Genomic DNA, 27,694 nt, shown 5'->3' with positions numbered 1-27,694 from the left:
TCCTCCCCGAAGGGCTGCAATTGACAGCTGCAGTGAATGCCTTGCTGCCTACAAGCCTGTCAGGCAGGACTGGGGGAACAAAAGCTGCTTGCTACCCCTTTCTCCCTGTGTGGGCTTTTGTGCTTTTCCCCAGCAGCCGCAGAAGGGCTGATCTCACTGCCTTTCCTCAATGCCGCCTGCAGCCCTGTGAGGGAAGCAGAGCTGTAGCTTCGCTGGTCCTAGCTGTGGTCCAGGTAAGTCCTGCCTTGCAGACAAGGGACCCCTTCCTCCTGAACAACAGGGATCACTGTGACTATCAACCACTTGGTCACCTGCCTTGCGGGCTGTGCAGGGAGGGGATGGGAGCAATGACAACTGAAAGAGACCAGTGGCCTCTCTGCCCTGTGATTCATGCACATTAGGTAAGGTGGGTGGACAGGGAGTGAGAGGTTTAGGCCAATACCCAGGGGTTCTCTTTGTGCTGCCTGTCAGGAGCCCACCCAGCTGAGCCAGATTAACGTGTAAGGTTGTACAGTGATATCCCCAGCTTGGTACTTGGTGATGAGGGGTGGCGGGTTGTCCGATCCTCAGCCACACACCTGTGCTGTTCGTTATACAGTGGGATACCAAGCTGTTCAAAGTCCTGGTGCTCGTGTGTGTCACAGCTGCAAGGTGGTTTTCGGGGTTTTCTTTGTTTAACTCACATGAATTACCTCAATCAAAATCAATGTCATTTTCTTTGAGATGCATAATGAACGGACCCTTTTCTTAGTGACGTGCTGGAGCTCGCTTACCCCTGCGTAACTCAACTGACTCTTCTGTTTTTTCGAGCTCTCAGCATCATAGCATCTCGCAGTCATTCATGGCTTTTATCCTCATGATACCCTGTGAGGTAGGGAAGTGCCGTTATCCCAACTCTACAGAAATTGAGTGGTCCAAGGTCACCCAGGGTGCAGGAGATAGGAATTTAACTCAGGTCTCTCAAGTCCCAGTTCAGTCCCCTAAACACTAGATCATCCTTCCTCCCTATGTGATACCCTACTGCTGATCTACACTGTTGTAAAAGAAATTAAATTGGGCCACTTTGTACCAGGGAGCATAGCATAGTCCAGTGATCAGACAGGAAAGTGGAACAAAACTGTCAAGCTTTACAATCTGAATGACCAAAAGCTTTGTAAATGACGGGAGATTTTTTCCATGCTTCGCTGACACCTGTACTGCAAAACCCATAAGAGAGGCTTCAAAAATGGCCTTGAAAATGAATCTAAAACCAAGGCATCTTTTTCCCAAATAGTTAATTTTGTTTGTTTAAAAAAAAGGTGAAAATTATTTTAATGTTTTTTTTTTGTTTGCAAAGTTATTTGGGTTTTCAGTTAAGACGTCGTTCACTCATTCTTTCAGTTTTCTTTTTTTTTTCTGTTTTTTTTTCCCCCGTTGCCAATTTTTATTGCTCAGCTTCTGGCCACAATGGAATTATCCAAAATAATTAAAGCACTAAATTCTAAAGCATTAAATTCTGAACACTCTGATTTTTAGAAATGAGTCTGCAGCCAGTTCAGCAGACATCTTTTGTTGGGGAAAAAAGAGATCTAACCATTAAAAGTGACACAAAACCATCCTCACAGTTCTTTACCTTTGGGGAAAATATTTTTCTTCATTTTTTTATTTCCATCATAGATTTTTAAGGCCAGAAGGGGACAATATGATCATTGGGTCTGACCTCCCGTGTAACACAGGCCATAGTTTTGTAATAATATAATCTCCAAGTGAGGGAGAATTTAGGCAGTTCTGCCTTGGGACAGTTCTGCTCCCAAAGAAGTCAGAGGCAGATCTGAATTTAGATTAAATTGATTAAATGCTGGATTAAAGACCTGAACCATAATTTAGAAACTGACTATAATTCTTTATTAAGATCTCTGGCATTGTCTGCACTTAACAACCTACAGCAGCATGGCTGTAGTTAGGGTGACCAGACAGCAAATGTGAAAAATTTGGACCAGGGGTCGGGGGGCGGAGGGGTAATAGGAGCCTATATAAGAAAAAGACCCAAAAATCGGGACTCTCTCTATAAAATCGGGACACCTGGTCACCCTAGCGTCAGTGTAGACACTACCTACGCCAACTGGAGGGATTCTCCTATTGGTTTAAGTAATCCACCTCCCCAAGAGGCGGTAGCTAGGTTGATGGAAGAATTTGCCCATTGACCTAGTGCTGTTTTCATGGAGACTTAAGTCATCTGAACTACACCTCTCAGGGTGTGTGGATTTTTCATACCCCTGAGTGGTGTCATTATCCCATTTAACCTTCTAGTAGAAACCAAGTCTTAATCCATAGTTTTCATCATTGTTAGTTTCAACAGTACAATTTATAGTCTGAGAGCTCTTTAGACCCATTATCATCCCCTGAACAACAAACTAATACAACTAACAAGGGAGGCAGTTTAGTGGATAGAGGGCGGGACTGTTGCTCAGTGGCCTGATGGGTGACCTTGGGCAAGTCACTTTCTTTCCCTGTGCCTCAGTTTTCTCTTCTATAAAATGAGGATAATATCGACCTCCTCTGTAAAGGCCTTTGAGATCAACAGATGAGAGCTAAATGCTAATAATAGCATGGTACATCCAGTCACACCTTTCTGTGGTAGCTGATTCCAGCACAGCAAAAAGCTGCTGATGGAGTTACTGCTTAAGCTCAAGTGCTTTCTGGTGCTGAGATCCCAGGTTTGAGCCCTGTGGGGTCTGTGTGCTGGTGGCTGTGATTTGGCATAAAGCCGCGTAACAAAGCTAGGCCTGAGCTCTGCAGTTAATTTGGGGGACAGGTTCTGGCCCATCTTAGGCCACGTGCTGACAGTCGTCATTCTGGCTAGTCGAGCCCCAGTTTCAAAGGTGGGTGTCCGAATAGGACATTGAATTCCCACCTTGGATATTAGTATCAGTAATTAGGTGCCCAAATGGCCTTTGAAGAGCATCCAGCCAGGGGATTTGAGTGCCCTGTTACAGTTCCCGTGTTTGGAAACAGGACCTGCAGCACCGAAGAGCCCAGTTGAAGGGGCCCTGGGTGGGGAGGTTGGCTAGAGCTGTTGGAGGATAAAGCTGTTTCTGAATCGCCTTGTCAGGGCAGATGCTTGGCATTAGCAAATAGTCTGTGGGCTCACAAGAGGGCAAGAAGGTTGGGTTATTCCTAATGCGAGCTGGAACAATGCGAAACCAGAGAGCAGAGCTGCAATTAGCACTGCTCAGGCTGCAGCTTATGCTTGCTCTGTCAGAAAAGAAGCCATCAAAGGCAATTGGAGACTAATGAAACAGTAGGAAGAGGATGACAAAAGAGAACAAGGCCCTGACTTTGCACACCCCGGTTACTTCCCTTAAAGGGGAAAGGGGGCATTAAACATGATCTTCATATTGATTGCTGTTACCTGTAAGCCTCTTGCAGTTTGGGTAGGAAGATCTAGATTAACTGTGGAAGAGTAGGACTTCTAGGTCCCCTAGCACTGCTGTCTGTAGATACACCCGCTGAGGACCAGTCCCATGATGCCTGTGCAGCTGCATTTACACCAGTGGGGCACACTGATTTACACCAGTTGAGGATCTGATCCCACTGGTGTGTTTCGCCAGTGCTGTGTCCAGTCTAGCTTTCCCAGTGGCTTTGTGCCCACAGATACGTCTGCGTTTATGGAAAGAATAAAGAATCGATGGAGGGAAAATGGGAGCTGCTTGGAAAATGGACTATTGTGGGGGAGAACTGGGTGTTCTGCATGTGTGTGAGATGGACAGAAGAGAAGCTGGGCCTGGCTGGTCAGCTCCCCATCAAAAAGAGTCTGGTGATCTCAGTCCATTTCCTCATGATATCCTCAAACCCCTCCCCCCCCCCATTGGTACCTCTGTTGCTAATCTCAGCAGATAGGCCAAGGGAAGTGACCATGGAAATGGGATTTCAGGAGGGATGTTGGAAGACATTGACTCTGGTCTGTGTTTCTGGGTGTATATATCCTAGAAATTACTGGGAAGGATTTTTTTTTTTTTTTACATCTCCCTCTGTAATCCTAGTAGCTCCTCTTTTTGCATAAAGAGCCAAGTTCATTCCCTGGTGTATCTCCACTGAAGGCATGTGGTCACAATGTGACCCTGGGCCCTTCTGTATTCCCACCTTACACACTACTGCAAGAATATTCCTACAAAATAGGCCTTGTGAGGTATCCTATGAAAGCTAATAACTCAATGGTTATTAATATTATTGTAAAATGCCTATGTTACCGTTGTGTGAGGTCATGAATTCTCTCTGTATGGTCCTACTACAACATGTTTAACTAGGGTTACAAGCTAGCAACTGAAAAAACGGGTCGGGGTGGGGGGTAATAGGCGCCTATATAAGAAAAAGTCCCAAAAAAACAGGACTATCCCTTTAAAAACATGACATCTGGTCACCCTATGTTTAAGACCAGACACCCTAGCCTAGGTAAAGGTGATAAATGGGTGTGTCCTAGACCAAGAAATGTGGGTTACCTCAATTTAAATATTGGCAGTAAACAAAGTCAGTGAGCTAAACCGGGGTGGTGGGGGCAGGCAGAGAGGTTATCCTGTTCCCGAACTCAAGAGCCAGCAAGAGCATGAGCCCTGCACCCCAGAGAGACACAGGAGACTGTAGCGCTTCAGTGAAGGTGCTACCTATGGCAACAGGAGGGGGTTCTCCTGTCAGTGTGGGTAATCCACTTCCCCCAGAATTGGTAGCTAGGTTGACAGGAGAATTCTCATGTTGACCGATCACTGTCTAAACTGGGGATTAGGTCGTCTTAACTCCATTGCTCAGGGGTGTGGATTTTTCACACCCCTGAGCCAATGTAGCTATACTGACCTCATTGTCTAGTGTAGACCAGGCCAAAAACATCCCTTTGGAGATATCAGGTCAGAGAGACTCCATCTTTAACTGCACCTGAGAAAACAAAGAAACCAACTCATCTGATCTCCGTGATGGGTCCTGGCAAGGAGACTCTGGGTGAGAATAAAGACTGTATTATGTGAGATTAAATTTGGCATTTAGATGCATGTTTTCCATTCTGTTTGCTTTTAACCATCTGTTACGTGCCTAAGTGCTCTGCAGGGACGAGACACACACACACACACACACACAGTGAGTGATACGGCTTTTAATGAAGGTAAAGAAAACACACCCGCAACGGGGACTCGGCACGTTGCTAGTTCAAAGGAGGGAACGAGTCCAAAGCAGCAAGACAAATCCTACTAAATATAACTTTATGCTAATAGCATGTAAAACAACTCATACATAGGCATGTGGGAGCTTTCCCACAACTGAACTATCTTTAATGGCAAAGGGCCAGGCTTTTCTAAACACGCCAGCTTCCCAGCCTGAGCTGCAATCAGCATTTGCTAGCACATAACACCCTTTAGTAACCTGTCCTGGAGAAGGCGAACAGCCTCAGCTAAACCACCGTGACAAAATCTTCCGCAGTCCCTTACACCATCTCTACCTTTTGCTCTTCTACTTGAGATCACTTAATGCATGGTTAATGAATTTGTTTTGCTTTCATTATAAATCATCAGTACAGTGTGTGCGTCTAGAAAGCTGGCAGGTTGGAGTGGCTGCCTGTCTTTGTAAAGGCAGAGAACTGAACCCTTTCTCTGAGACTGTCTGGTGAGAGGGACTGGATTTTGGGGAGAATTCAGGGCTGGAAGGGTACTAAACTCAGCCTGCAAGGACGACCCAGGTTGGGAAAGCCAGTGTGAGGCTTGTGGGCTGCTAGCCAGCTGTTGAGGTCACAGCTCTGGACCAAAGCTGCAGAGCCACAAGACACCCAGAGATACCAGGCAGATGGTAACCGAACCCCCTTACTGGCCTGGATAAACCCCAAAACATTGCATACACCCCAACCCTCTGCCCCACACGTGAGCCCCTCCCATACCCCAAATTCCTCATCCCCAGCTCCATTAGGTCACAGGCATCAACAATTTTCTTCAACTAGGTCCCCAGAAAAAAAGTTGAAAACCACTGCTCTACAGCATGGGAAACTCAAGTTCAGGTCCTTGCTCTGTTTGATTCAACGCTGAGCTTTTCATTCCCCCTCCCTGAATCAGGCATAGCTGGGATTTGACCATGGATCACCCACCTCCCAGTGCCCTAACCACCAGCCTATAGGATGTGAGAATTTGATGTGTGACCAGAGAGCCTTGGGCCCCAAGAAACACTAGCCTTGAACTCTGGAAACTCAGGTTCACATCTGAGCTCTCTGACCTTGAGCAAATCACTTAGTCTCTTACTGTCTGCCTCAGTTTCCCACCTGCCCAATGGGAAATAACACTGCTCTGCCTCACAGAGGTGTTGTGAGGATAAATACACTAAAGATCATGAGGTGCTCAGGTACTGTGCTGTGGGGGCCATATAAACACCATGAATAGACAGTAGTTTCCCTTTCAATTCTCTATACGTTTTATAGCTGGGGGGTTGCAAAATTATTCCTGGTTTGTACCTGTGATGGGGTGTACCAAGACCTTCAAGGCCCCCTTCCAGAGGCCCTGTGGTCCTATCACACCCCATCCCAGGAAAGGAGCAATGAAGGTGGGTCCTCTGCGCCTTCCTAGAGAGGTTGCATGGAAGCAACCACTCAGAGCCCAGCAGGCTCAGATAAAGGGAGCTGCAGGACCTAAGCTGGTCAGTTCCTGGCTGGGGCCAGAGGAGTAAGAAGGGGCCTCTGCTCTCGCCAGAGGAGCTTAATGGGCTGCATCTACTGGATCTGGGATGAGAGGACCTGAGAACTGTGACCCTAAGTAATGGGTGAAAGTCAGGGGGCTAGGTGGGAAAAAGTCCAGGGAAAAGCAGTAGCAAATTGGAGGCAGCAGTACGTGGCTGGGATGGGACCCGGAGTCATGTGTGTCCTGGATTCCCCAGTTTGGCCCCTGGGGAAGTGACCTGGGCTCTGAGAATGGAACAAGTCTCCTTTAGAAGTCTGACTGAAAGATAGAATTTAAAGGGCCTGGAGATGCAGCTGAAGACCCTGGCGAGGGCAGGTAGCTTGCTGGACTTTTGCTACCCGGAAGGGATTCATCCATTTTGACTGCATGACTTGGCTGGAGGGCTGAGCCACTGAAAACCTGCCTAATGAGACTGACAACCTATACGGGGTGCCAGGAGAGAAAACAGATTGCAGCACCACTCCCAGTAACAGGAGGCACTCACAGGAAGTGTGTGCCCTTCCTCAACATGCTGTTAGTTTGGGGTAGTTTTCAACATATTTCATTTCATAGAATCACAAGGCGCATATGTGAGATCTGGGTATCCCCTGGTGCCAACTGGCAGAGGACACATGGGGAGCGTAGGGTTTAATGGGGGTCGCCTGGGTCACACACATGCACAGTAATTCACCAAAGCATGGCATGTGATGTCTCTGAGCCAGTAGCCCTCCAGCTGTCCTAATCATTATGAAATGTACGTGCGGATAGTATTGAAGGAGTTATGGATCTATACTGGAAATTATGTTAAGGTCCTGGGATTAAAGCAGGCCACCACATTCCTCAGGAATGTTTCTTTGAGGCGGGAAGTAAGACAACTAGCTCCGTGTCTGGCCACTTGTGTATTTGTTTGTTTGTGTGCCTCGCACTGTAGGCCTACTTACATACTGAACCAGTTGCTGAGTACAAAATCTACAGGAAGAAACAGTCAAAAGAGCAATGTCTTGTTTATCTAAAACAAAGGCTCGTTCTGATCTATCTAGGGGATACAGGGGATACCCTGGATCCTCCATCAAAAAGGCAAATTGACAGCGTGTTTGTCTCATGCAGGGAGGGTCACAGCAAGCCCGGCTTTAAATTGCAGCAAGGACTTTGGGTGAGCGTTGCCCTGTCAGACACGAGAGTACCTTGTTGATTAAATCTATGCTCCAGAATGTGTGGTGATTTTATTTTACATGTAACCATTTGTTCCCAAATTTTCCACTTAGGCAATCAGCCAGATCTATTCTTTGCTTCTATTTGTTTTCACTATAAACATATCTAAGTGCTGGAAGTTGAGTGGAGCGGTGATCTCAGGTGGAACTAGTAAGCTGGGGAGTCCTCAGGGACAGCTCCAGGCACCAGTGCAGCAAGCTGCGGGGGGCGATGTGCCAGTCGCTCTGAGGGCAGCAGTCAGGCAGCATTCGGCAGCATGCAAGAGGGAGGTCTACCGGTCCCACGGCTTCAGCTGCGAGTGCCGAAGGCGCGGGACCAGCAGATCACCTACAGAAAGGCTGCCCAATCCGCATGTCCAGTGGACCATCCACAGGCGCGCCGCCAAAGGCTGCCTGGCTGCCAGGCTTGGGGAGGTAAAAACATAGAGCCAGCCCTGAATGTCCTGATCTTTGGTAGCAGCAACTCTGTGAACACTGGGAGTGTCTAGTGGACATGGGCTGGGTGCTCCAGGGAGATGCTCTGAGGGCTCCAGGGTTGGGATATATCTGTTGCTAACTGGTGAGTGAGAGCGGGTCCTGTGTAGGCCTAGAGAAGAGTGCTTGTGTTGCCCATGGCTGGTGGAATCAGGGAACTGACCTGGGGCAAGCACAGACAAGGTCTCCTCATGCATGTTCCACTGCCTTCTCTTGTATGCTCAACTGATCTCTGAGCTACAGGTAAGAGATTTCCTTTCTGCAAAAGCATAGGGGTCTGTGCTTTGAGAGTAAGAGGATCTGAATTTTGGACACTGTTCATTAAAGAACTAAAGCACCTGCGTACATCCTGGTAGTCTGGTGGGTGTTAAGCATGTGCTTAAACCTAAGTGGTCTGGTGGGTGTTAAGCATGTGCTTAAACCTAAGTATGTGGCTCAGTGCTTTGCTGAATCAGGGTCTTAATTCCTGCTCTTGCTATGAGTTCCTTACGACCTGGTTACACCTGGAAAGTCCTAGGGAATTGCAGATTTATTGCAATGTTATGACGAGTGCATGCAACAAAATCTTAACTTAGAGCAATTTTAGCCAATACTTAACGATCTGATGTTAGTCACCAGTAATTTGACAACTGTTCCATTGTGTTCCTTGCTCTTTCCCCTCCACCTCTGCCCTGAAATCAGGATGCATCGGCTGATAAAAGAAGAATCCAGCTACAGAACGAGCAGCCTTGAAAATGCAACTCGAGAGCAGAGCAAAGAAAAGCTGCACATGAAACTCTGCAGTGGGTCCTCCCATGCTGAGCAAATCCTCCAGACTCTGAACTCCTACCGGCAGAGCGGCATCTTCACCGACGTGGTGCTCTTGATTGATGGGCAGGAGTTCCCCTGCCATCGGGCCACCTTGTCAGCCAACAGCACCTACTTCCGGGCCATGTTTGGTGGTAGCCTCAAGGAAGGCCATCAAGACATCATCAACATCCAGAAGATCTCTGCCTCCACCATGAGCCTCCTCCTGGACTATATGTATGGGGGAAACATAGTCATTCAGGAAGACAATGTTGAAGCTATCTTAGAGCTATCCGATTTGCTTCAGATCTCCAAGCTCACAGATGCGTGTGTCACCTTCCTTGAAGGCCAGCTTCACCCATGTAACTGCTTGGGCATCCTGAAGTTCGCCGACTCATTCTCCATCACCTCCCTGGCTGAGAAGAGCAAGAGGTTTATGCTAGAAGGCTTCGTGGAGGTGTCATGTCATGAGGAGTTTCTGGAGCTGAGCGTGAAGGAGCTGGTCAAGTATCTGTCAGATGAGCAGCTGGTAGTCCCCAAGGAGGAAGTGGTCTTCGAAGCAGTGATGCGGTGGATACGGCATGATGTTGTCACCAGGAAAGGATCTTTGAAAGATCTCCTTGAGCACGTGCGCCTGCCTCTGCTGGATCCCATGTACTTCCTGGAAAAGGTTGAAATGGATGAGCTCATCCAGGACTCCAAGGAGTGCATCCCTTTACTGCATGAAGCACGGAAGTACTATATCCTTGGGAATGAAGTCAGCTCTCTGAGGTCAAGGCCTAGGAGGTAAAAACAGGAAACTGTTTCCTAAAGCTGCATACCTGAGTCACAAATTCCTAGATACTAAGGTCAGAAGGTACCATTGTGATCATCTAGTCTGACCTCCTGTATAACTCAGCCCAAAATATTTCACCAGTAATTACATAGCAGGTGTGAGAGGGGGGCCAGCTGAGGTCACTCAGTTAGTGTGAAGTGTAAAGAATGGGGCAGACAAACCGCAAAGTTGGTGGGTAATTCAATACTTAGATTCACCAAGCCAGAATAGAACAGCTTCTTTATTACCACACTGATTATTCAGAAATCAACAATACAGTTCTCTTAAAGTACCCAGCCTCAGGCCTCCATCCAGGTACCCAAGTCAAATATGATGAAGATTTCTGAAAATCTTATTTCATCATATAAGAGAGAAAGTTCTACCAATCCCAAAGAATCAGACACATTACCTCCCAGGTTATAGAATATTCCAGATCTTACCCAAATACATGCTCACAGCCAATTCTTATTAACTAAACTAAAATTTATTAAAAAAGAAAAGAGAGAGAGAGTATGGTTAAAAGATCAATATAAGTACAGACATGACTTTAATTCTTGAAGTTCAGATACATAGCAAAGATGGTGCACTTTGTAGTTGCAAAGAGTTTTTTTTTTTTAGAAATAGCTAATAGTTATAATCCAATGTCCAATATCATATTCAGAGTGGACCAGTCAGCACTGGGATCCCAATCTGGTGGCTTAAGCTTCCCCTGATGAAGCATCAAACAGATCTGAGATGAACAGGATCAGGACCCAAGGATCTTTTATACAATTTCAAGCCTTCTTTGACTTGTTGGAGTCCCTTGGGGAACAATAGGTAATTAGGATTACTTTGAAGGAGGTCCATCACCAGTACTTAGCTATGCAAATTAACATGACAATTTGCTTGTTCCTACACCATTCACAGATGAATTGCTATACATTTCAAAGAGAGATGAACACAGCAATATCCTGTACAATTCATTTAAATGCTCAGATGTTCTTTTGATCCTTGAATTACCAGAATACAGCATAGACAGGGACTGTTGATTACATTGTTGACCATTACCCATATATATGTGAATACACAGAAACGCAAACATTATGTCCCCACATGTCTTTAACGGTTGAATATGAATCATTTGTTCTGCAGGATGTTTAACCCTTTCTAGCCATGCATCACAGCAGGGAAAGATGCTTCTTTTCCCTGTAGTAAAGGAACATCATCCAGCCCAGTAGTCTTAGTTCTGAGAAGACTTGTGCATAAGTGTTAGCTAGTGGTGATAGTTTATTTAAAGTCCCTAAAATTCACATGAGCTATTTATATGGTTCCTCATGCTAATGCCTTCCTAAATTGCCTTGACTTAAATTGGAAAGGGCTGAAAAAAGAGAGCTACAAGAATGATTAAAAGTCTGGAAAACATTCTTTTGTGATGAGACACTAATGAAGCTCAATCTGCTTAGTTTATCTGAGAGAAGGCAAAGAGGTGACTTGGTCATGATCTGCAGGCACGTTGCTGCTAGATGGGGAAGAGATTTCTGATCTAGGAGAAAAGGATAAGACCCGGTGGCTGGAAGCTGAAGTGAGAAAAATCCGAGTAGAAAAAACATGCACAATTTCAACGATGAGGTTAAATTAACCATTAGCACAAGTTACCACAGGTTGTGGTGGATTCTCCATCACTTGAAGTCTTGAAAAAAAATTTAGTCTTGATTTAAAGATGGGCTCGAGCTCAAACAAAAGTTGAAGGCTTAATGTAGAAGTTACTGGGTGACGTTCTCTGACCCGTTTTATGCAGGAAGTTAGACTGTATAATGGTCCCTTCTGATTCTAAAACTTTAACCTGTTGCCAGATACAGCTCTTTACTCCTCTCTGGCTTCACCTGGAAAAGCTTCCCAAAACAGGTTAATGTTGTTCTCCCCACTTACCAGAGAAGGCTACTGAAGGTTCAGTATCAGAATGAACTGACCAAAATTTTTGGAATTTTGAAATTTCTATGAAAAAATTGGTCCAAAATTTTGAATTTTGGTGGAAAAAAGGCAACACTTTTCCACATAATTTTTTTTTGCAAATTTCCCCTTCTCCCTCCTCATATTTCCATTAACTATAGAATGGATCAAAAAAAATTAGAAGTTAAATAAAACATAAGACAAAGTGTCCATCTTCTGCAATTCCCCCCTTTTGTTTTTCATTAGCTCTACGCAGTGGGCGGGCGGGATGCCACAGTTTATGGACAATTCTTTTGTGTTATTTTTAGTGGCTTAATTTAAGGGATAGGCACCCAAAGCACAGTGTGGGTGCAAGAAATATGACTGGAGAATCCCCTGCTCAGTGCTCAGTGTGCTAGGCCACACTGCTTCCCCAGAGCTGCAGCAGCACTATCCGCTCTCCTCTATAGTTGGGGGTTCTTGAAGGAATTGCTGTTTCATGCAGGATGCCATCAGGCTGTGGAATTTACTGCCACAAGTCGCATGGATTTAAGTCAAATGGATTCAAAAAGGGGCAGAATCATTTCATGGACAATGATAGCATTGTAATTACACCTCTACCCCGATATAACTCAACCCGATATAACACAAATTTGGATATAATGCGGTAAAGCAGTGCTCCGGAGGGGTGGAGCTGCGCACTTCGGTGGATAAAAGCAAGTTCGATATAACGCGGTTTCATCTATAATGCGGTAAGATTTTTTGGCTCCCGAGGGCAGTGTTATATCGAGGTAAAGGTGTATATGTGCTGAGTGATGAGTAATCAAATCTCATGCCTGAGGGTATCAGCTGCTGTCATAGACTCGTAGGACTGGAAGGGTCCTCGAGAGGTCATCTAGTCCTGTCCCTGGCACTCATAGCAGGACTAAGTGTTATCTAGATCCTCCCTGGCAGGTGTTCGTCTAACTTGCTCTTAAAAACCTCCAATGATGGAGATTCCACAACCTCCCTAGGCAATTTATTCCAGGGCTTAACCACCCTGCCAGTTTTTTCTAATGTCCAACCTAAACCTCCCTTGCTGCAATTTAAGCTCATTGCTTCTTGTCTTGTCCTCAGCGGTTAAGGAGAGCAATTATTCTCCCTTGTCCTTGTAACAACTTTCTATGTACTTGAAAACTATTATCATGTCCTCTCTGTCTTCTCTTCTCCAGACTAAACAAACCCAATTGTTTCAATCTTCCCTCATAGATCATGGTTTTCTAGACCTTTAGTCATTTTTGTTGCTCTACTCTGGACTTTCTCCAATTTGTCGACATCTTTCCTGAAATGTGGCATTCCAAACTAGACGCAATACTACAGGTGAGGTCTATTCAGCATGGAGTAGAGCAGAAGACTTACTACTTGTGTCTTGCTTACAACGCTCCTGCCAATACAGCCCAGAATTTGATGTTTGCTTTTTTTTTTTTTTTTTTTTTTTTTTTTTTTTGCAACAGTGTTACACAGTTGACTCTTATCTGCAGTACTCAGTCATTTCCCTTTCTGTATATGTTCAACTGATTTATTCCTTCCTAAGTGGAGTACTTTGCATTTGTCCGAATTGAATGTCATCCTACTTTAGACCATTTCTCCAGATCATTCTGAATTTTAATCCTATCGTCCAAAGCACTTGCAACCCCTCCCGGCTTGGCATTGTCCACAGGAGTCAGGAGGGAGTCCTGCTATCTGTTGCATCGCACAGCTTGACTGGGGCCTTCGTTTGTTCTGTTTTTCACCAAAGCTGCGAGTATGGGCTGCTAATGGGCAAGGGTCCGATTTGGGGTGGCAAACCTTGTGTTCCGTCCAAACTCTCAACACTGAGTGCTGCTGCAGTGTGTTCCGACACTTGTCCACGGGAATCAGCCTGGAAGCCAGGAATTGAACTCTCAGGTCCTGAGCTATGGCACCTTCCCCCCAACTCTCCGTTAACTGTTGGCTGGAGTTTCCCTCCTTCCATTTTTATTTTATTGCTAGCTAGTACAGCAGCTGCAGAGTGTCAATTCTAATCTCTTCTGGCAGTGAGTTTGTCGTGGGCCAGCTGCCAAGAAAGTTCTGTCTCTTATGGTCACTGGTCTCACTCCTGAGGCTGACAGCTTTCCTGGTCATGAGGAACATAACTGTCAGGAGAGGCAATGATCACAGAGTGGGGACTTCAGGTAGCTGGGCCAATCCTGTGGAGAGTTTCGAAGATCACGAGCAACACTTTTAACTTGGACTCTATTTAACAGAAGCTGGACAATGCCTTTGAACTGCACAAACACATAATTAAAGATAACTCCTGCCCCAAAGAGCTTACAATCTAAAAAGCGAAGGTGGACAAAGGGTGGGAGGGGAAATTGAGTGACAGGTGAAGTGACTTGCCCAAGGTCACCCAGAAAGTCAGTGGCAGAGTGGGGAATAGAACCCAAGTCTCCTGACTCTCAATCCAGTGCCACATCCACTAGATAACACTACCTATCCCAATAGGACTCCTTATGGTAATGGGTATCATAGTGCTTTCTACCAGACAATACGGTAGGAGGATAAAGCTTGGAGTATGACAATAGAACAGAAAGTTGGGACTGTTGCTTTAATATTTATCCACGTGTTTCTCATTCTAGGTTCATGGAATTAGCAGAGGTCATAGTAGTTATAGGTGGCTGTGATAAGAAAGGCCTCTTGAAGCTCCCCTTCACTGATATGTACCATCCGAAGAGCAGGCAGTGGACAGCACTCTCTAGTGTGCCAGGGTACACCAAATCGGAGTTTGCAGCCTGCACCCTAAAGAATGACGTGTATATATCAGGTGAGAAACTCACACAACAGCACCGCAGCTACACCTCCAAGCATTTCTTAGAGAAACGGGTGCTTCAGGCGCCGTGCTGCTCCCCTCTCCAGCTGCAGAGTCAGCTGGTATACGGGTGCGGCTAGAACCTATCACAAAGTATGTTATGCAGGTCTGTGTTTTTCTGCTCTTGTCACACCGTAGTGGTTAGCTGTGTTCCTTGTACTTAGAGTTGGAAATTAAGCAGACGAGAATTCATTCCCAATGTATCTTCTTGGCCATAGATTCGTAAATGTTAAGGCCAGAAGGACCTTTGTGATCATCTAGCCTGACCGCCATGGAACTTGCCCAAAATAATTCTTAGAGCAAAGCCTTTAGAAAAACATCCAATCTTGGCTTATAAATTGTCAGCGATGGAAAATCCAGCACGTCCCTAAGTAAATTGTTCCAAAGGTTAATTACTCTCACTGTTAAAAACTTACATTTTATTTCCTGTCTGAATTTGTCTAGCTTCAATTTCCAGACACTGGACCATGTTAGACCTTTCTCTGCTAGTTTGAAGAGCCCATTATTAAATATTTGTTCCCCGTGTAGATGCTTAGACTGTTCTCTCTTAACCATCTCTTTGTTAAGCTAAGCAGATTGAGCTCCTTGAGTCTCACTATAAGACATTTTTTTCTAATCCTTCAATCGTTCTTGTGGCTCCTCTGTGAACCCTCTCCTATCTGTCAACATCCTTCTTGAATGGTGAGCACCGGACCTGGACACAGGATTCCAGCAGGGGTCACACCAGTGCCAAATAGAGAGGTAAAATAACCCCACGGCTCCTACTTGAGATTTCCAAAATTGCATTCACTCTTTTCACCACCATGTCACTGCTAATGCTGTGTTTGGTTCCCCACATCCAGCAACGTTATTCCTCCACGTGTCCATTGTTAGCCATTCTGGCTGTAGCAGCCCGAGAAGATCAGGGCAGACCTGTGCCTACCACGACACACAGACCTCTTCAAAACCACCCAAGAGCACGCTTGTGGTTGAGGCACCTGTTGTGGGCTTATTTGCCCTGCCCAGATTTCTCAGCAATGTCGATGTGGTATGAAGAGGGGTTTGCAGCTGGCAACAGAAATCAGTCTGTTATAACTGACCCAACCTTGCAGATACCTGGCTTTGATTTACTACGGTGCTCATGAGTCCTTCTGAACCGATTTTTGAATGGGTCTGGGTCAACGTGCAGCCAGCCTTCATTCCTGGGGCCAACAAGAGGACCCCACATGCAGCTGTGGCCAAAGACCGACAACGTCTCACATCGCTCATGACTGCTTTTGGACCAGATTGGATGGTGATCGGAGGGCTCTGCACTCTGCTGAGGAGGCTGCAGCAAATTGGGTTGGCAAGCTCCGCACCCAATAAGAATGACCACAGCATCACACTGGAAGGTCGCATTCTGCTGATTATCCACCGCACCCCCCAAATCTTTTTCAGAGTCACTGCTTCTCAGGATAGTCCCCCATCCTGTAAGGATGGCCAACATTCTTTGAGACTTTTCTTTCTCCTCCTTTTCCACCTTCTGCCTCTACAAGCGAGGTCCCTACATCAGGCACTACATCAGTGTATGGCAATGTTATTTGTCATTTACACTAAGCTGCCTCAGAGCCCCTCAGTTCTGAGGTGACGGTGGTGGTTCTTCCCTTGATGGCCTGGGGCCTCTCTGTCTGTCTTCCAGGAGGGCACATCAACAGCAGCGATGTTTGGGTGCTGAGCTCCCAGCTGAACGTCTGGATCAAAGTTGCCTGTCTGCACAAGGGCAGATGGAGACACAAAATGGCGACTCTTCAGGGCAAGGTACGTACTTCATTCCCCTCAGTCTGCAGTTTGGAGTTCTAGACTATCGAACAAACCTAGTAACTGAGACTTCAATATAGGTGCTCGACCCCCCTCTGCTCTGGCCCCTCCCCGGCTCTGCCCCTGCCCCGCCCCCATTCCAACCGCTTCCCCGAAGTCCCTGCCCCAACTCTGCCCCCTCCCTGCCCCTATTTGACTCCTTCCCCAAATCCCTGCCCTGACCCCGCCTCTTCCCCACCTCCTCCCCTGAGCACGCTGCATTCCCCCTCCTCCCACTTCCCTCTCGGAGCTTGTTATGCTGTGAAACAGCTGTTTGGTGGTGGCAAGTGCTGGGAGGCAGGCGAAGGAGCGGGGACGTGGCATGGTCAGGGGAGGAGTCAGGGCCAAGGTGAGATGAGGTGGGGGGAGCTTGTCTGCCGGTGAGTGCTGAGCATCCACTAATTTTTCCCCATGCGTGCTCCAGCCCCAGAGCACCACAGAATCAGCACCTATGGGCTTCAGCACTTATTCCTCCTCCCACGGCAACAGCAGGTAACATAGGAACATGACACAGACCCTATACGAACAGGTCTCAGGGGAAAAAAGTCTAAAGAAATACAGGAGAGCTGGCAGCATAGGCACTGACTCCAGGGCCAGAGCACCTATGGGAAAAAAATAGTGGGTGCTCAGCACGGCGGCCCTTCTGATCAGCTCCCCCTCCCCCTAGCACCTCCCACCCGCTGCAGATCAGGAGGCCCTGGGGATGAGGGTGAGGCACGCTCAGGGGAGGAGGCAGAATGGGGCAGGAAAAGGCAGAGCAGAGGTGGGAAGAGGTGGGATCTTGGGGGAAGGGCTGGAGTGGGGGCGAGGCCTGGAGCAGAGTGGGGATTGAGACCCCCAGGGAAACGAGGAAGCTGGTTGTCTGCGTCTGGCACAACTGCCCATTATCCCCCTAGGAGGGGAAGATAGGGAGACTAAGACGATGACAATACAGCTCCATGAAGAGCTCTTTAATGACTAGAAAGTCAACACAATGTAATAACATGGACGAATTGCTGAGGAGGAATACAAAAGAAAAGCATGAGCATTTAGGGACAGAATCAGACAGGCTAAGGTACACAGAGAGTTACATCCAGAAAGAGACATAAAAGGAAATAAGAAGTTACTTAAAGCTTCAGTCTTCACTAATAAGGTTAATGGTGACCAGATACTCCACACAATTAATATTGACAACCAGGGGGAAGGATGGCAAGCCAAAATAGGGAAAGAACAGTTTAACAAAACAAATGCATGTATTCCAGTGGACAGGGCCTGATGAAATTCATTCCAGGATGCTTAAGGAACTAGCTAAAGCAATTGAGTAACCATTAGCAATTATCTTTGAGGATTCATGGAGGCCGAGTGAGGTCCCAGAGGACTGGAGAAGGACCAACTTAGACAGTATCTTTAAAAGGGGGACCAAAGAGGGACCAAAGGCATTATAGACCAGTCATCCTAACTGAGACGCCTAGAAACAGGGCCAGCGCTTCCATTAGGCAACCCTAGGCGGTCACCTAAGGCGCTAGGATTCGGGGGCGGCATTTTGTGCACTCCCCACGGGGTGCACGGGAACTTCCGGTTCTGCTCCCATCGTGATGCCGAAGAAGCGCCTTGTGCCGCGGAAAACAGCGGCAGGCAATTGAGCAGCTCAATGACTGCCACTGTCGCCTGCGACATTTCGGCGGAGGGTCCTTCTTTGGTGGCACAATGGGAGTGGAACCGGAAGCTCCCGCGCGCCCCATGGGGAGCGCACAAAATGCCGCCCCCCAAATTCTGCCTCAGGCGCTGGGGTTTCTCCTGCCTAGAAAGGCACAGGAACAAATGATGAAACAATCGATTTGTAAGCACCTAGATTAGAGGATAATAGGGTTATAAGAAATAGCCAGCATAGATTTCTCAAGAGTAAATCATGCCAAACCAGCCTAATGTCCTTCTTTGACAGGGTTACTGGTCTAGCGGATGGGGGGAAGCAGTAAAATATAAGAATGGCCATACTGAGTCAGACTAATAACCCATCCAGCCCAGCATCCTGTCTTCCAGCAGTGGCCAATGTCAGGTGCCCCAGAGGGAATGAACAGAACACGTAATCATCAAGTGATCCATCCCTTGTTGCCCATTCCCAGCTTCTGACAGTTGGAGGTTAGGGACGCCTGGAGCATGAGGTTGTCTCTCTGATCCTCTCGGCTAATAGCTGTTGATGGACCTATCCTCCAGTAGATGTGGGATAGCTTGATTTTTGTGTGGCTTTTGACACAGCCCCACATGCTGGTCTCATAAACAAACTACAAAATGTGGTTGAGATGAAATTACTATAAGGTGGGTGCACAACTGGTTGAAAGACTGTACTCAGAGTAGTTATTAATGTCTCATTGTCAAACTGAAAGGGCGTATCTACTGGGGTCCTGCAGGAGTCAGTCCTGGGTCCAGTGCTAGTCAATATTTCCATTAATGACTTGGATAATGGAGTAGTGGAGAGTATGCTCATAAAGTTTGTGGATGACACTAAGCCTGCAGGGCTTGCAAGCACTTGGGATTAGAATATAAAATGACCTTGACAAACTGGAGCATTGGTCTGAAATCAACAAGATGAAATTCAATAGACAAGTGCAAAGTACTTCACTTAAGAAGGAAAAATCAAATGCACCACAACAAAATGGGTGATAACTGGCTAGGTAGCGACAGAGGTGAAAAGGATCTGGGCATTATAATGAATCGCAAAATAAATGAGTGAACAATGTGATGCAGTTGTAAAAAAGGCTAATCTCATTCTGGGGTGTATTAACAGGAGTGTCCTATGTAAGATGTGGGAAGTAACTGCCTCACTCTGCTTGGCACCGGTGAGGCCTCAGCTGGAGTGTCTAATTCTTGGTGCCCCACTTTAGGAAATATGTGCATAAATTGGAGAGTTCAGAGGAGACCAACAAAAATGATAAAAAATTTGGAAAACCTGATCTATGAGGAAAGGTTTAAAAAAACCAAAACAACAACGGGGCATGTTTAGTCTTGAGAAAGGAAGACCAAGGTGGGAGCTGATAAGTCTTTGACTATGCTAAGGGCTGTTTATAAATGGGATGGTGATCACTCCACTTCTGCTGGAGGCAGGACAAGAAGAAAGGGGCTTAATCTGCAGCAAGGGAGATTTAGATTAGATGTTAGGAAAATCTTCTCTAAGTATGTGGGTAGCTAAACTCTGGATTAGGCTTCTAAGCAAGGCTGTGAAATCCCTATCTTTGGAAGTTTTTAAGAACAGGTTGGACAAACACCTGTCAGGGATGGTCTAGGCAGGGCTGGCTCTAACTTTTTTGCCACCCCAAACAAAAATAAAGAGCGCCACTCCACGGTAACACCCCCTCCCACGAGCACCGCACTGCTGAACCTCCCCAAGCACCGTGCCGCCCAAGCCCACCGCCCCTCCTGAGCACCGCACCGCGCTGCCCAAGTCCCCGCCCCCCCGAGTGCTGCGGAAGCCATCCACGCCCCTGAGCGCCGCGCCACCCAAGCCCCCGAGCACCAAGCCGTGCTGCCCAAGTCCCCCCCCCCTCGAGTGCTGCGCCACCCAGCCAAAACAAAAACAAATAAACCAAAAAACCCTCCAGTGCCACCCAGCTGAGCCAAAAAAAAAAAAAAAGCACGTGCTTGGTTGGCTGGTGCCTGGAGCCAGCCCTGGGTCTAGGTTTCCTTGGTTCTACCTCAATGCAAAGGGCTGGATTAGGTGACCTCTCAAGGTCTCTTCCAGCCAGACATTTCTATGTTTCTGTGTGATAGCTGCAGTCACTTCTGTCTCTGTGAGAATACAGCTGGGCTGTAGGAATTCATTCACTCCTCCTGGCTATATGATATAGGAGAACAGAACAATTCTGCTATCGAAGCCAACAAAAATCTGTGTTTGATCAGGCGCTTAGTGTTGCTTAAATGGCCTACTATAAAATTTGATACTTGTAACAAAATATATAATTGAAGGGTATAGAGCTATGTTGGTAGAAAGCTGGACTCAATCTTTGTGTACAGAAATGTTTAAAGACTTTTAAAGGTTTTAAAATGGTGCACCTGTTGCTTACCTTGTGGTAATAGGGCAGATCACCTCCTGCATGCTCCCTTGTGGCCAGAGATTGTGCTGCAGCACCCTGCCTCAGTTTCCCCTCTTCTTCAGGGCCCCATAAGAACACCAGACTGATGACCTGGAGAAGAATTTCTATGCCCCCTCTGTGGGCTGGATTTATTAAATTAACAAAAAATCCAAATAAAAGTGCTCAAAGCCCCCATCCAGTCCATATTCGTGGTTTTCCTATTCAGGGGTGTCTGTTTCCTTAAAGACAGGATTCTCTGCTGGAGCCTGCTTACGCCCAGCAGCTGGTGTACTCCGTTTTGATCTCCCTGAAGCTTCCCAGGAAGCTTCTTGCTGCTCTTTATAGGGCAATCCCCTAATCCTTGCCCAAGTGTGCCTCAGGCATAACTAGCATTGGGTGATTGCAGGCCGCTATGGGCAAGCCGCTCTGTTATACCCACCTTCCTGCTAATAGTTCACTCTGCACTCTAGCCATTTGTCTCTCTTCCACACCCTAAGGCAGCTTTTGCACATGCCCCTACGGGATCATTATGCCCAGTACCAGGTGTCAGATTCTGTATCCCGGTGCCCCTCCCTCCCAGTATGATTTCTGCTTACTGACTCTGCTCCTTCCATGGCAGATCTATGCAGTGGGGGGGTTTGACGGCTTTTACCGCCTGGCCAGCGTGGAATGCTACAATATGTTCTCCAACAGCTGGTCGGCTGTTGCCCCTTTGCTGGAAGCGGTGAGCTCGGCAGCTGTGGTCCCCTGTCTGAACAAGCTGTACGTGATTGGGGGCGCTGTGGATGACAGCGCAAACACAGACAAGGTACTGTGGCGCTGGGGCATGGTGAGGATAAAGCGAAAGCTCAACTAGCTTACTTTGGTTGAGACGTCTTTTAAACAAGGAGTGGGAGAGTGTGACTCTGTTGTTTTCAGGTGCTTCCTCGATGCCCACTTCTACAGCTGTGATGTTACCTGACCTGTTTGTGGTTGTAGTAGGGGAGAGCTGTCTAGTGGTTAGAGCAGAGGACTGGCCATCAAGCCTCCTGGGTTTCATTCCTTGCTTCTTGTGTGAGCTTGGGCAAATCGCTCACTTTTTGTTCATCAGTTTCCCTATCTGTAACAAGGCAATAATATTGACTCTGCCTACCTCGTTATTATTGTTTGGACTGCAGTTGTGCCTAGGAGCCCTAGTCATGGACCAGGACCCCATTGTGCCAGGTGCTGTACAAATACCGAACTGTCACCCCAAAGCATTTACAATACAGGTTACACCTCATGGGGAGCTGTCTCACAGGATGACTCTTTAAGGGGAGTTGGACCCAGCCTCCCCTTTGGCTGATGAGTCACTTCCCAGCAGAGACTGATCCAGTCATTACTGAAGCCTGCAAGCGGCTAAGCCGGAAAGGAGAGCTTCAGGAGGGAGGCGGGCTCCTGTGGCAGGCCCTGGAGCTGGGGAGAGCCGTGCAAGGGGGGAGGCCTCTGGGCCCCTGCAGAAGACCCCTGGGTCAGGAGGAAGACCGGCTTTATATGGGGATCTGAGGTTGAACTGTTGGATTGTGTCTGAACAATAAACTGTGCCCTGAAGGAAGCACAGGCCTGTGGTGTGTGTCCTCTCAGAGTGGGGGACAGGCCAGCAGCCCGCAGGCTGTGCCTGCTGAACATTACAAAGCGTCCTTGTAATAAAACATTAACATACCTGTGCGAGTGCAGAGATCCGCGGTGCTGTCCGCATACAAAACTAACCCCCGTCCCAAGCCTATTTCTGATAGACAAGCCCTACCCTGCCTGTAATACCACAGACATGTGGGTCCCTCGGGGTAGGTCCTCACGGCAATTAAAAACTCATAGCTGGCCAGTGCCAGCTGACTGGCTTGTGAGGCTCAGGGTAAGGGACTGTTTAATTGGCGTGTAGATGTTTTGACTAGGGCTGTGGCCCAGGCTCTAGGACCCTGCAAGGTGGGAGGATCCCAGAGCCCAAGCCTCCGTCTACACTGCAATTAAACAGTCCAAGCCCCATGAGCCCGAGGCAGCTGGCACTGGCCAGCTGTGCGTTTTGCACTGTAGACCTACCCGCAGTGGCATACAGCGGATTATGGGCATGTTCAGAGTGTTTCAGATGATCACACTGCTTATTCCTTGGGGATTATCTGACTGGGGAAGGCCTCTGCACACCAGATATGCTACTCCAGGGCTCGCTCGTTAATAGTCGTCATTATATTAACACAGTAATTCCCCGCTTAACATTGTAGTTCTATTCCTGAAAAATGCAATTTTAAATGAAACAATGTTAAGTGAATCCAATTTCCTCATAAGAATTAATGTAAATAGAGGGGGTTAGGTTCCAGGGCAGCTTCCCCTACTCTGCAAGCACCAGAGGCAGGGGGTTCGCCTTCAGCCCGCCCGCTCCACCCCTTCCCCCAAGCCCCCACCCTTGACTTGCCTCTTCTCCCCCCTCCATTTCCTCCTTTACTTCACTTGCTGTGTCTTGGCTCCTCCCCTCTCCCTCCCCTCCCTTCTAAACGCCAAGCCAGCTGATCGCTGTGTAGGGGAGGGAGGGGGGAGGTGTGCCGAGTCCTTGCTCCTCCCTTCTGCCTGGGGCAATCAGCTGGCTTGTGGCATTTTGGAAGCAGGAGGGAGGGGGAAGGAGTGAGGACTCGGTGCACAGGCTCCCCCTGCCTCCCGAACGCGGCAAGCCAGCTGATTGCCCTGGGGAGAAGGGAGGGGGAAGGAGCGAGGACTCAGCGCGCCTGCCCCCTCCTTCCCGAACTCCACAAGCCAGCTGATTGCCACTGGCAGGAGGGAGAGGGAGCCTGCACGCTGAATCCTCACTCCTTCCCCCTCCCTTCTGCCTCCAAAACGCCACAAGCCAGCTGATTGTCATGGGCGGGAGGAAGGGGAAGGCGCTGAACTGTGGGGTCTGCCAGTGGACGGGAGGTGCTGGGGGGAGAGAGTCGTAGGGAGGCTGCCAGCTGTGGAGAAAGCAGGCAGCAAAACAACGTAAGAGTGGAGCGTTGCACAACTTTAAATGAGCACGTTCTCTAATTGATCAGCAATGTAACAACTACACAACGTTAAGCCGGATGACTTTAAGTGAGGAGTTACTGTAAGACACACTCAGCACCTTTTATCTTCAGTTCACTTCACAGACATGGAACTAATCTAGCCAGACGCACACGCGCCCCTGCAAGAGGCAGGCATTATCCCCATTTTACGGACTGGGCAATTGTGAGGCAGAGGCCTAAATTTTCAAATGTCCACAGGCTTCGGGTATTTTATTTTTCAAGGGGTTTCATTGGGAGTTAGGCTCCTCAATACCTTTACAAATCTGGGCCTAAGTGACTTGCCTGAAGTCACACAGTGAATCAGTGTCAGAGCCAAGAACTGAAACCAGGTGTCCTGACTCCCAAGTCCTGTTCTCTGTTCACTGCACCATGCTCCTTCTCCCATTCATTCTTTTTTTGATAGATGCACAGCAAGACGTTGGCTCAAAGGGACTGTGCCATCAGCATGTGTTGGGCATAGGCGCTGACTCTATGGGTGCTTCTGGGCTGAAACACCCAAATCAAAAAATTGTGGGTGCTCAGCACTCACCAGCCACAGCTGTTCGGCATCAACGCTGATCAGCTGATAGGTGGCGACACCAAATAGCTGTTTGGCGACTCAGGGAGGGGCTTGGGGGACAATGGAGACAAGCAAGTGGGGGCTTTGGGGATGAAGCAGGAAGAGGGGTGAGCGCAAGGCCCTTTGGGGAAGGGGCAGAGTGGGGGTGAGAAGAGGTGGAACAAAGGAGGAGTCTTAGGGGGAGGGGAGTGGGACCTCAGGGTGGAGCAGGGGTGGAGCACCCTTGCGGAAAAGTAAAAGTCGGTGCCTATGGGGTTGGGTTTTAGTTACTGGGATTTTGCCTGAGCAGGGACACCACGAGAGTCTGTGTTTCAATAGCTGATTTCCTATTTCTCCTCCCAGGTCCAGTGCTATGATCCCGAGGAGAACAAATGGACGTTCAGGTCTCCCACCCCCTTCTATCAGAGGTGCATTAATGCTGTCTCCTTGGACAACATGATATACGTTGTGGGTGGACTCATGAGTAAAATCTTCTACTACGATCCCAGAAAAGATACCTGGAGAGAAGTGGCCACTCTCCCAGGACCTCTGGTAAGGAGAAATTTCAGTACGAGTCTCTGAACGTCACCTCATTCTCTAGAATATCCTCTGTGAACATGAGAATCTTTGCAGAAGTTTAAAGGCAAGGTGCTAAGAGCTCTGACCCTAATCCAGTAAAAGCACTTAAGTACAAGCTTAAATTCAAACTAGTCACTGCTCCACACCAGAACTGGCTGAAATTTTTTGGCAATACATATATTTTATTTTTAAATGAAAAATGGCTTTTTCAGCTAGAATGAAAATTTTCATTTTGGTAAACATTTTCTGATTTTCAAATTGGGGGGGAGGGAAACTGAATTTTGTTTTTGGTATAACTATGTAGGTTGCGGTTAAAAAAATTAGTTTTTGAAAAGACAATAATTCAGATTTGTTTTTCATTTAGGGAAAAAAAAGAAAAACCTGAAAAAGTTTCATTTAAAATAAATTAAAAAAAAAAGTCAAATTTCTTATTGTTGAAAATGCGATAAGAAATTTTTTTTTAAAAAAATATGTATTTCTATTCAAACAAACCAAAACCTTGTTGACTTTTTTCAACCAGCTCTACTCAGCAGCTTGCATGAGTAAGCCTGAAGAGCAGTGAATTTTCCATGGAGATGCCAGACTGCCTTATTGCGCCTCTTGTGAGCATCTGCTAGTTCTGAGAAGCACAGTATAGAACAGAAAAGTTCACAATGCTCGGTTCAGGCAGGACGTCCCGTGTTTGCTCTCTAGACATCCATAAAAATCCAAAAGCAGCGCCCAGAAGCAGCCCTCTTGACCCCCAGGGGCTCACAACATCCAGGCCCCAGGCCTCTTGTTTTCTGCTTACCCCTCTTTCCCTCCTTGCTAGATGTGTGATCTCGCAGCTAGACAGGTCCAGGCAGGGACAGTTGAGACCAGAGCATGACCCCCATTTCGTTCCTTGTTAAACCTCCCCTTTGAGTCTTGTTGTACGAAACTGGACAAGATGCCCTCACCTCTCTTTCCTCCTCTCTGCCTGCAGGAGAGCTGTGGGGTGACAGTGTGTGGTGGGAAGATCTACATCCTGGGCGGCCGGGATGAGAATGGGGAAGGCACGGACAAAGCTTTCACCTTTGACCCAGCGACGGGGAACGTGGCGCAGCAGCCCCCGCTGCAACGCTGCACCAGTTACCACGGCTGCGTTACCGTTCTCCAGCGTGTGAGCAGATGACCCTGCCGCTTCCTTCCCCTCCCCAGGAGAAATCAGTTACTCTCAATTGCAAAAAATGACCCTCTGTCCTGTTATTGCCGTTATATGCCAGTCTATGTGGAAGAGCAACGTCAAGTGACCAATGCAGGCATGCTGTGGCTGTGAGGCACCAGCTGGAAGGAAGGTGGGGGTGAGGGGAGTCACGACTGCAAATATTAAGTAATTGCTGTCATTGTTTTGGTGGAGGTGAATGCTGCTTTGTGCTGTGGGAGGAGGGATGGGGGCAGTGCATAACTTAAGGGGCAGGGAACACTGCACTAAGACCAGTAGGTCTCAAGTAAAGCTTGTGAGCAATTTTCTGACAAAACATTTTTTTTTTTTTTTTGTCGGAAGCAAAATCGTTGGGAAAATGGTGTCTGATTCGATAGAGCTCCAACTCTGAAAACTTTCGGTTTAAAAAAAGGAAAGTTCCAGTTGTTCAAGACTAAGTGAATTTTTGCTTGTAAATTTTAGTCAGTTTACACACACACACGAAACAGTTATAAAACCAGTTCAGGTCATTTTTTTATTTTTATTATTATTATTTATTCAATTTGTGGAAATTTTTGAGATTTTTTTGCCTTTTTTTATATCCCAATTTGGGATGGAGGAAAACATTTCAAAATCCCCAAAATTCTCATGGGACAGTCTTAAGTAGTTTCAAGTATCTGATTCTATTGAATGACCTTTAATCAGCTCAGCCCTACCAGGGATCTGCTTAAGACAAAAAAGGTTTCACTATAGATTTCAGTTTCCCAGTTCATTACAACCTGAGGCCTTGATCCTGCAGAGATGTCTGCACGTGCAGCCCAGTGGTAAGCTTAAGATTCTGTCATGGGTATTTTTAGTAAAAGTCAGGGACAATAAACAACAATTCACGGAAGCCCATGACCTCTCCCTGATTTTTCCTAAAAACACCTGGAGGGGAGCGGGGACAGAGTGCTGCTGAGGCTTGCAGCTGCTCAGCCTTACTGCTGCTTCTGTGTCAGGGGATGACCCGGAAGGGGTGATCGAACTCTGGCTGCTGCTCTGACGGGCCAGGGACCGTTGCTCAAATGTTCTGGCAGCCCCGCGGCTGACCACCAGCCCACGGTTCCAGTTGCCCTGGAATCCATGACCTCTGAGACCTTTCCCATTGGTCTAAGTGTGTTATGTTTCCCTCTGTTTCCAATCCACAGAGGGTCTGAGTGCATTACAGCCCCGGTTAGCGAGCCTGGCTCTTAGCTCAAGTTGTAGAGATTTGTCTTTTTTAGCTGTGGAGGGCCCTGGTTCCATTCCTTAAGTCAGCCAAGAGAGCAGCCGTCATGCATGCAGAGTTTACACGCTGACATTCAGTCCCATTGACTTTGGATATCTGGGCCTGACTTTGGACTAGATACCTCAGGAAGAATTCTCAGCTGGGCCCCTGACAAAATCTTCTTCTCCCTTGGGGTCCCCTCCCCACTCATGCCTGGTGCTGCGCTCCCTCCCGTGGAAGGCACAGTGTGAAGAACTGAAGCACAGCAGGTAGTGGAACACAGCTTGGCTTAGATTCTAGGTTGAACTGGCAATTAGAAAAAAGATCTTTTCACTTGTAAACTTAGGAGACATGATGCAAAGCTCCTGAGAGACACTAATCACGGAGCCCCGGGATGCTACTTCTTCAGAGAAGAACTACACTTTCAGGTCATGTCCTTAACTCACAGCTGGAATGGATGGTTTCTGATTGGCCCATCAAGGGGTCAGCACTGTCCAATGAGGTTAGGACTTACAGTGGCTCCCAAATTCTGTGCTGGGTCTT

At 47.4% G+C, this 27,694-nt stretch overlaps 1 protein-coding gene across 1 annotated transcript; it reads left to right on the top strand.

The window, feature by feature from the left end:
• On the top strand, positions 1-26,331 carry KLHL35 (kelch like family member 35). The gene is made up of 7 exons (XM_032796407.2): positions 1-233; positions 9,026-9,916; positions 14,489-14,673; positions 16,376-16,494; positions 21,199-21,387; positions 24,528-24,716; positions 25,708-26,331. The coding sequence occupies exons 2-7, from the start codon at positions 9,027-9,029 to the stop codon at positions 25,894-25,896; spliced, it is 1,761 nt and encodes a 586-aa protein (XP_032652298.1). The 5' UTR covers positions 1-233; position 9,026; the 3' UTR covers positions 25,897-26,331.
• The last annotated feature ends 1,363 nt before the right edge of the window (positions 26,332-27,694 follow it).

Source organism: Chelonoidis abingdonii, chromosome 1 (genome assembly GCF_003597395.2).
Source record: "Chelonoidis abingdonii isolate Lonesome George chromosome 1, CheloAbing_2.0, whole genome shotgun sequence".
Taxonomy (NCBI): Eukaryota; Metazoa; Chordata; order Testudines; family Testudinidae; genus Chelonoidis; species Chelonoidis abingdonii.
The sequence above is the reverse complement of the archived record's forward strand: the minus strand, read 5'-3'. Positions and strand labels throughout refer to the sequence as shown.

What these genes read in the sequence shown, in the direction of transcription:
- KLHL35 (XM_032796407.2), top strand. Translation starts at nt 9,027, where the DNA reads ATGCATCGGCTGATAAAAGAAGAATCCAGCTACAGAACGAGCAGCCTT. An exon ending in ACAGCGCAAACACAGACAAG is followed by an intron (nt 21,388 to 24,527) that starts GTACTGTGGCGC and finishes TTCTCCTCCCAG; the next exon opens with GTCCAGTGCTATGATCCCGA. An exon ending in CCACTCTCCCAGGACCTCTG is followed by an intron (nt 24,717 to 25,707) that starts GTAAGGAGAAAT and finishes CTCTGCCTGCAG; the next exon opens with GAGAGCTGTGGGGTGACAGT.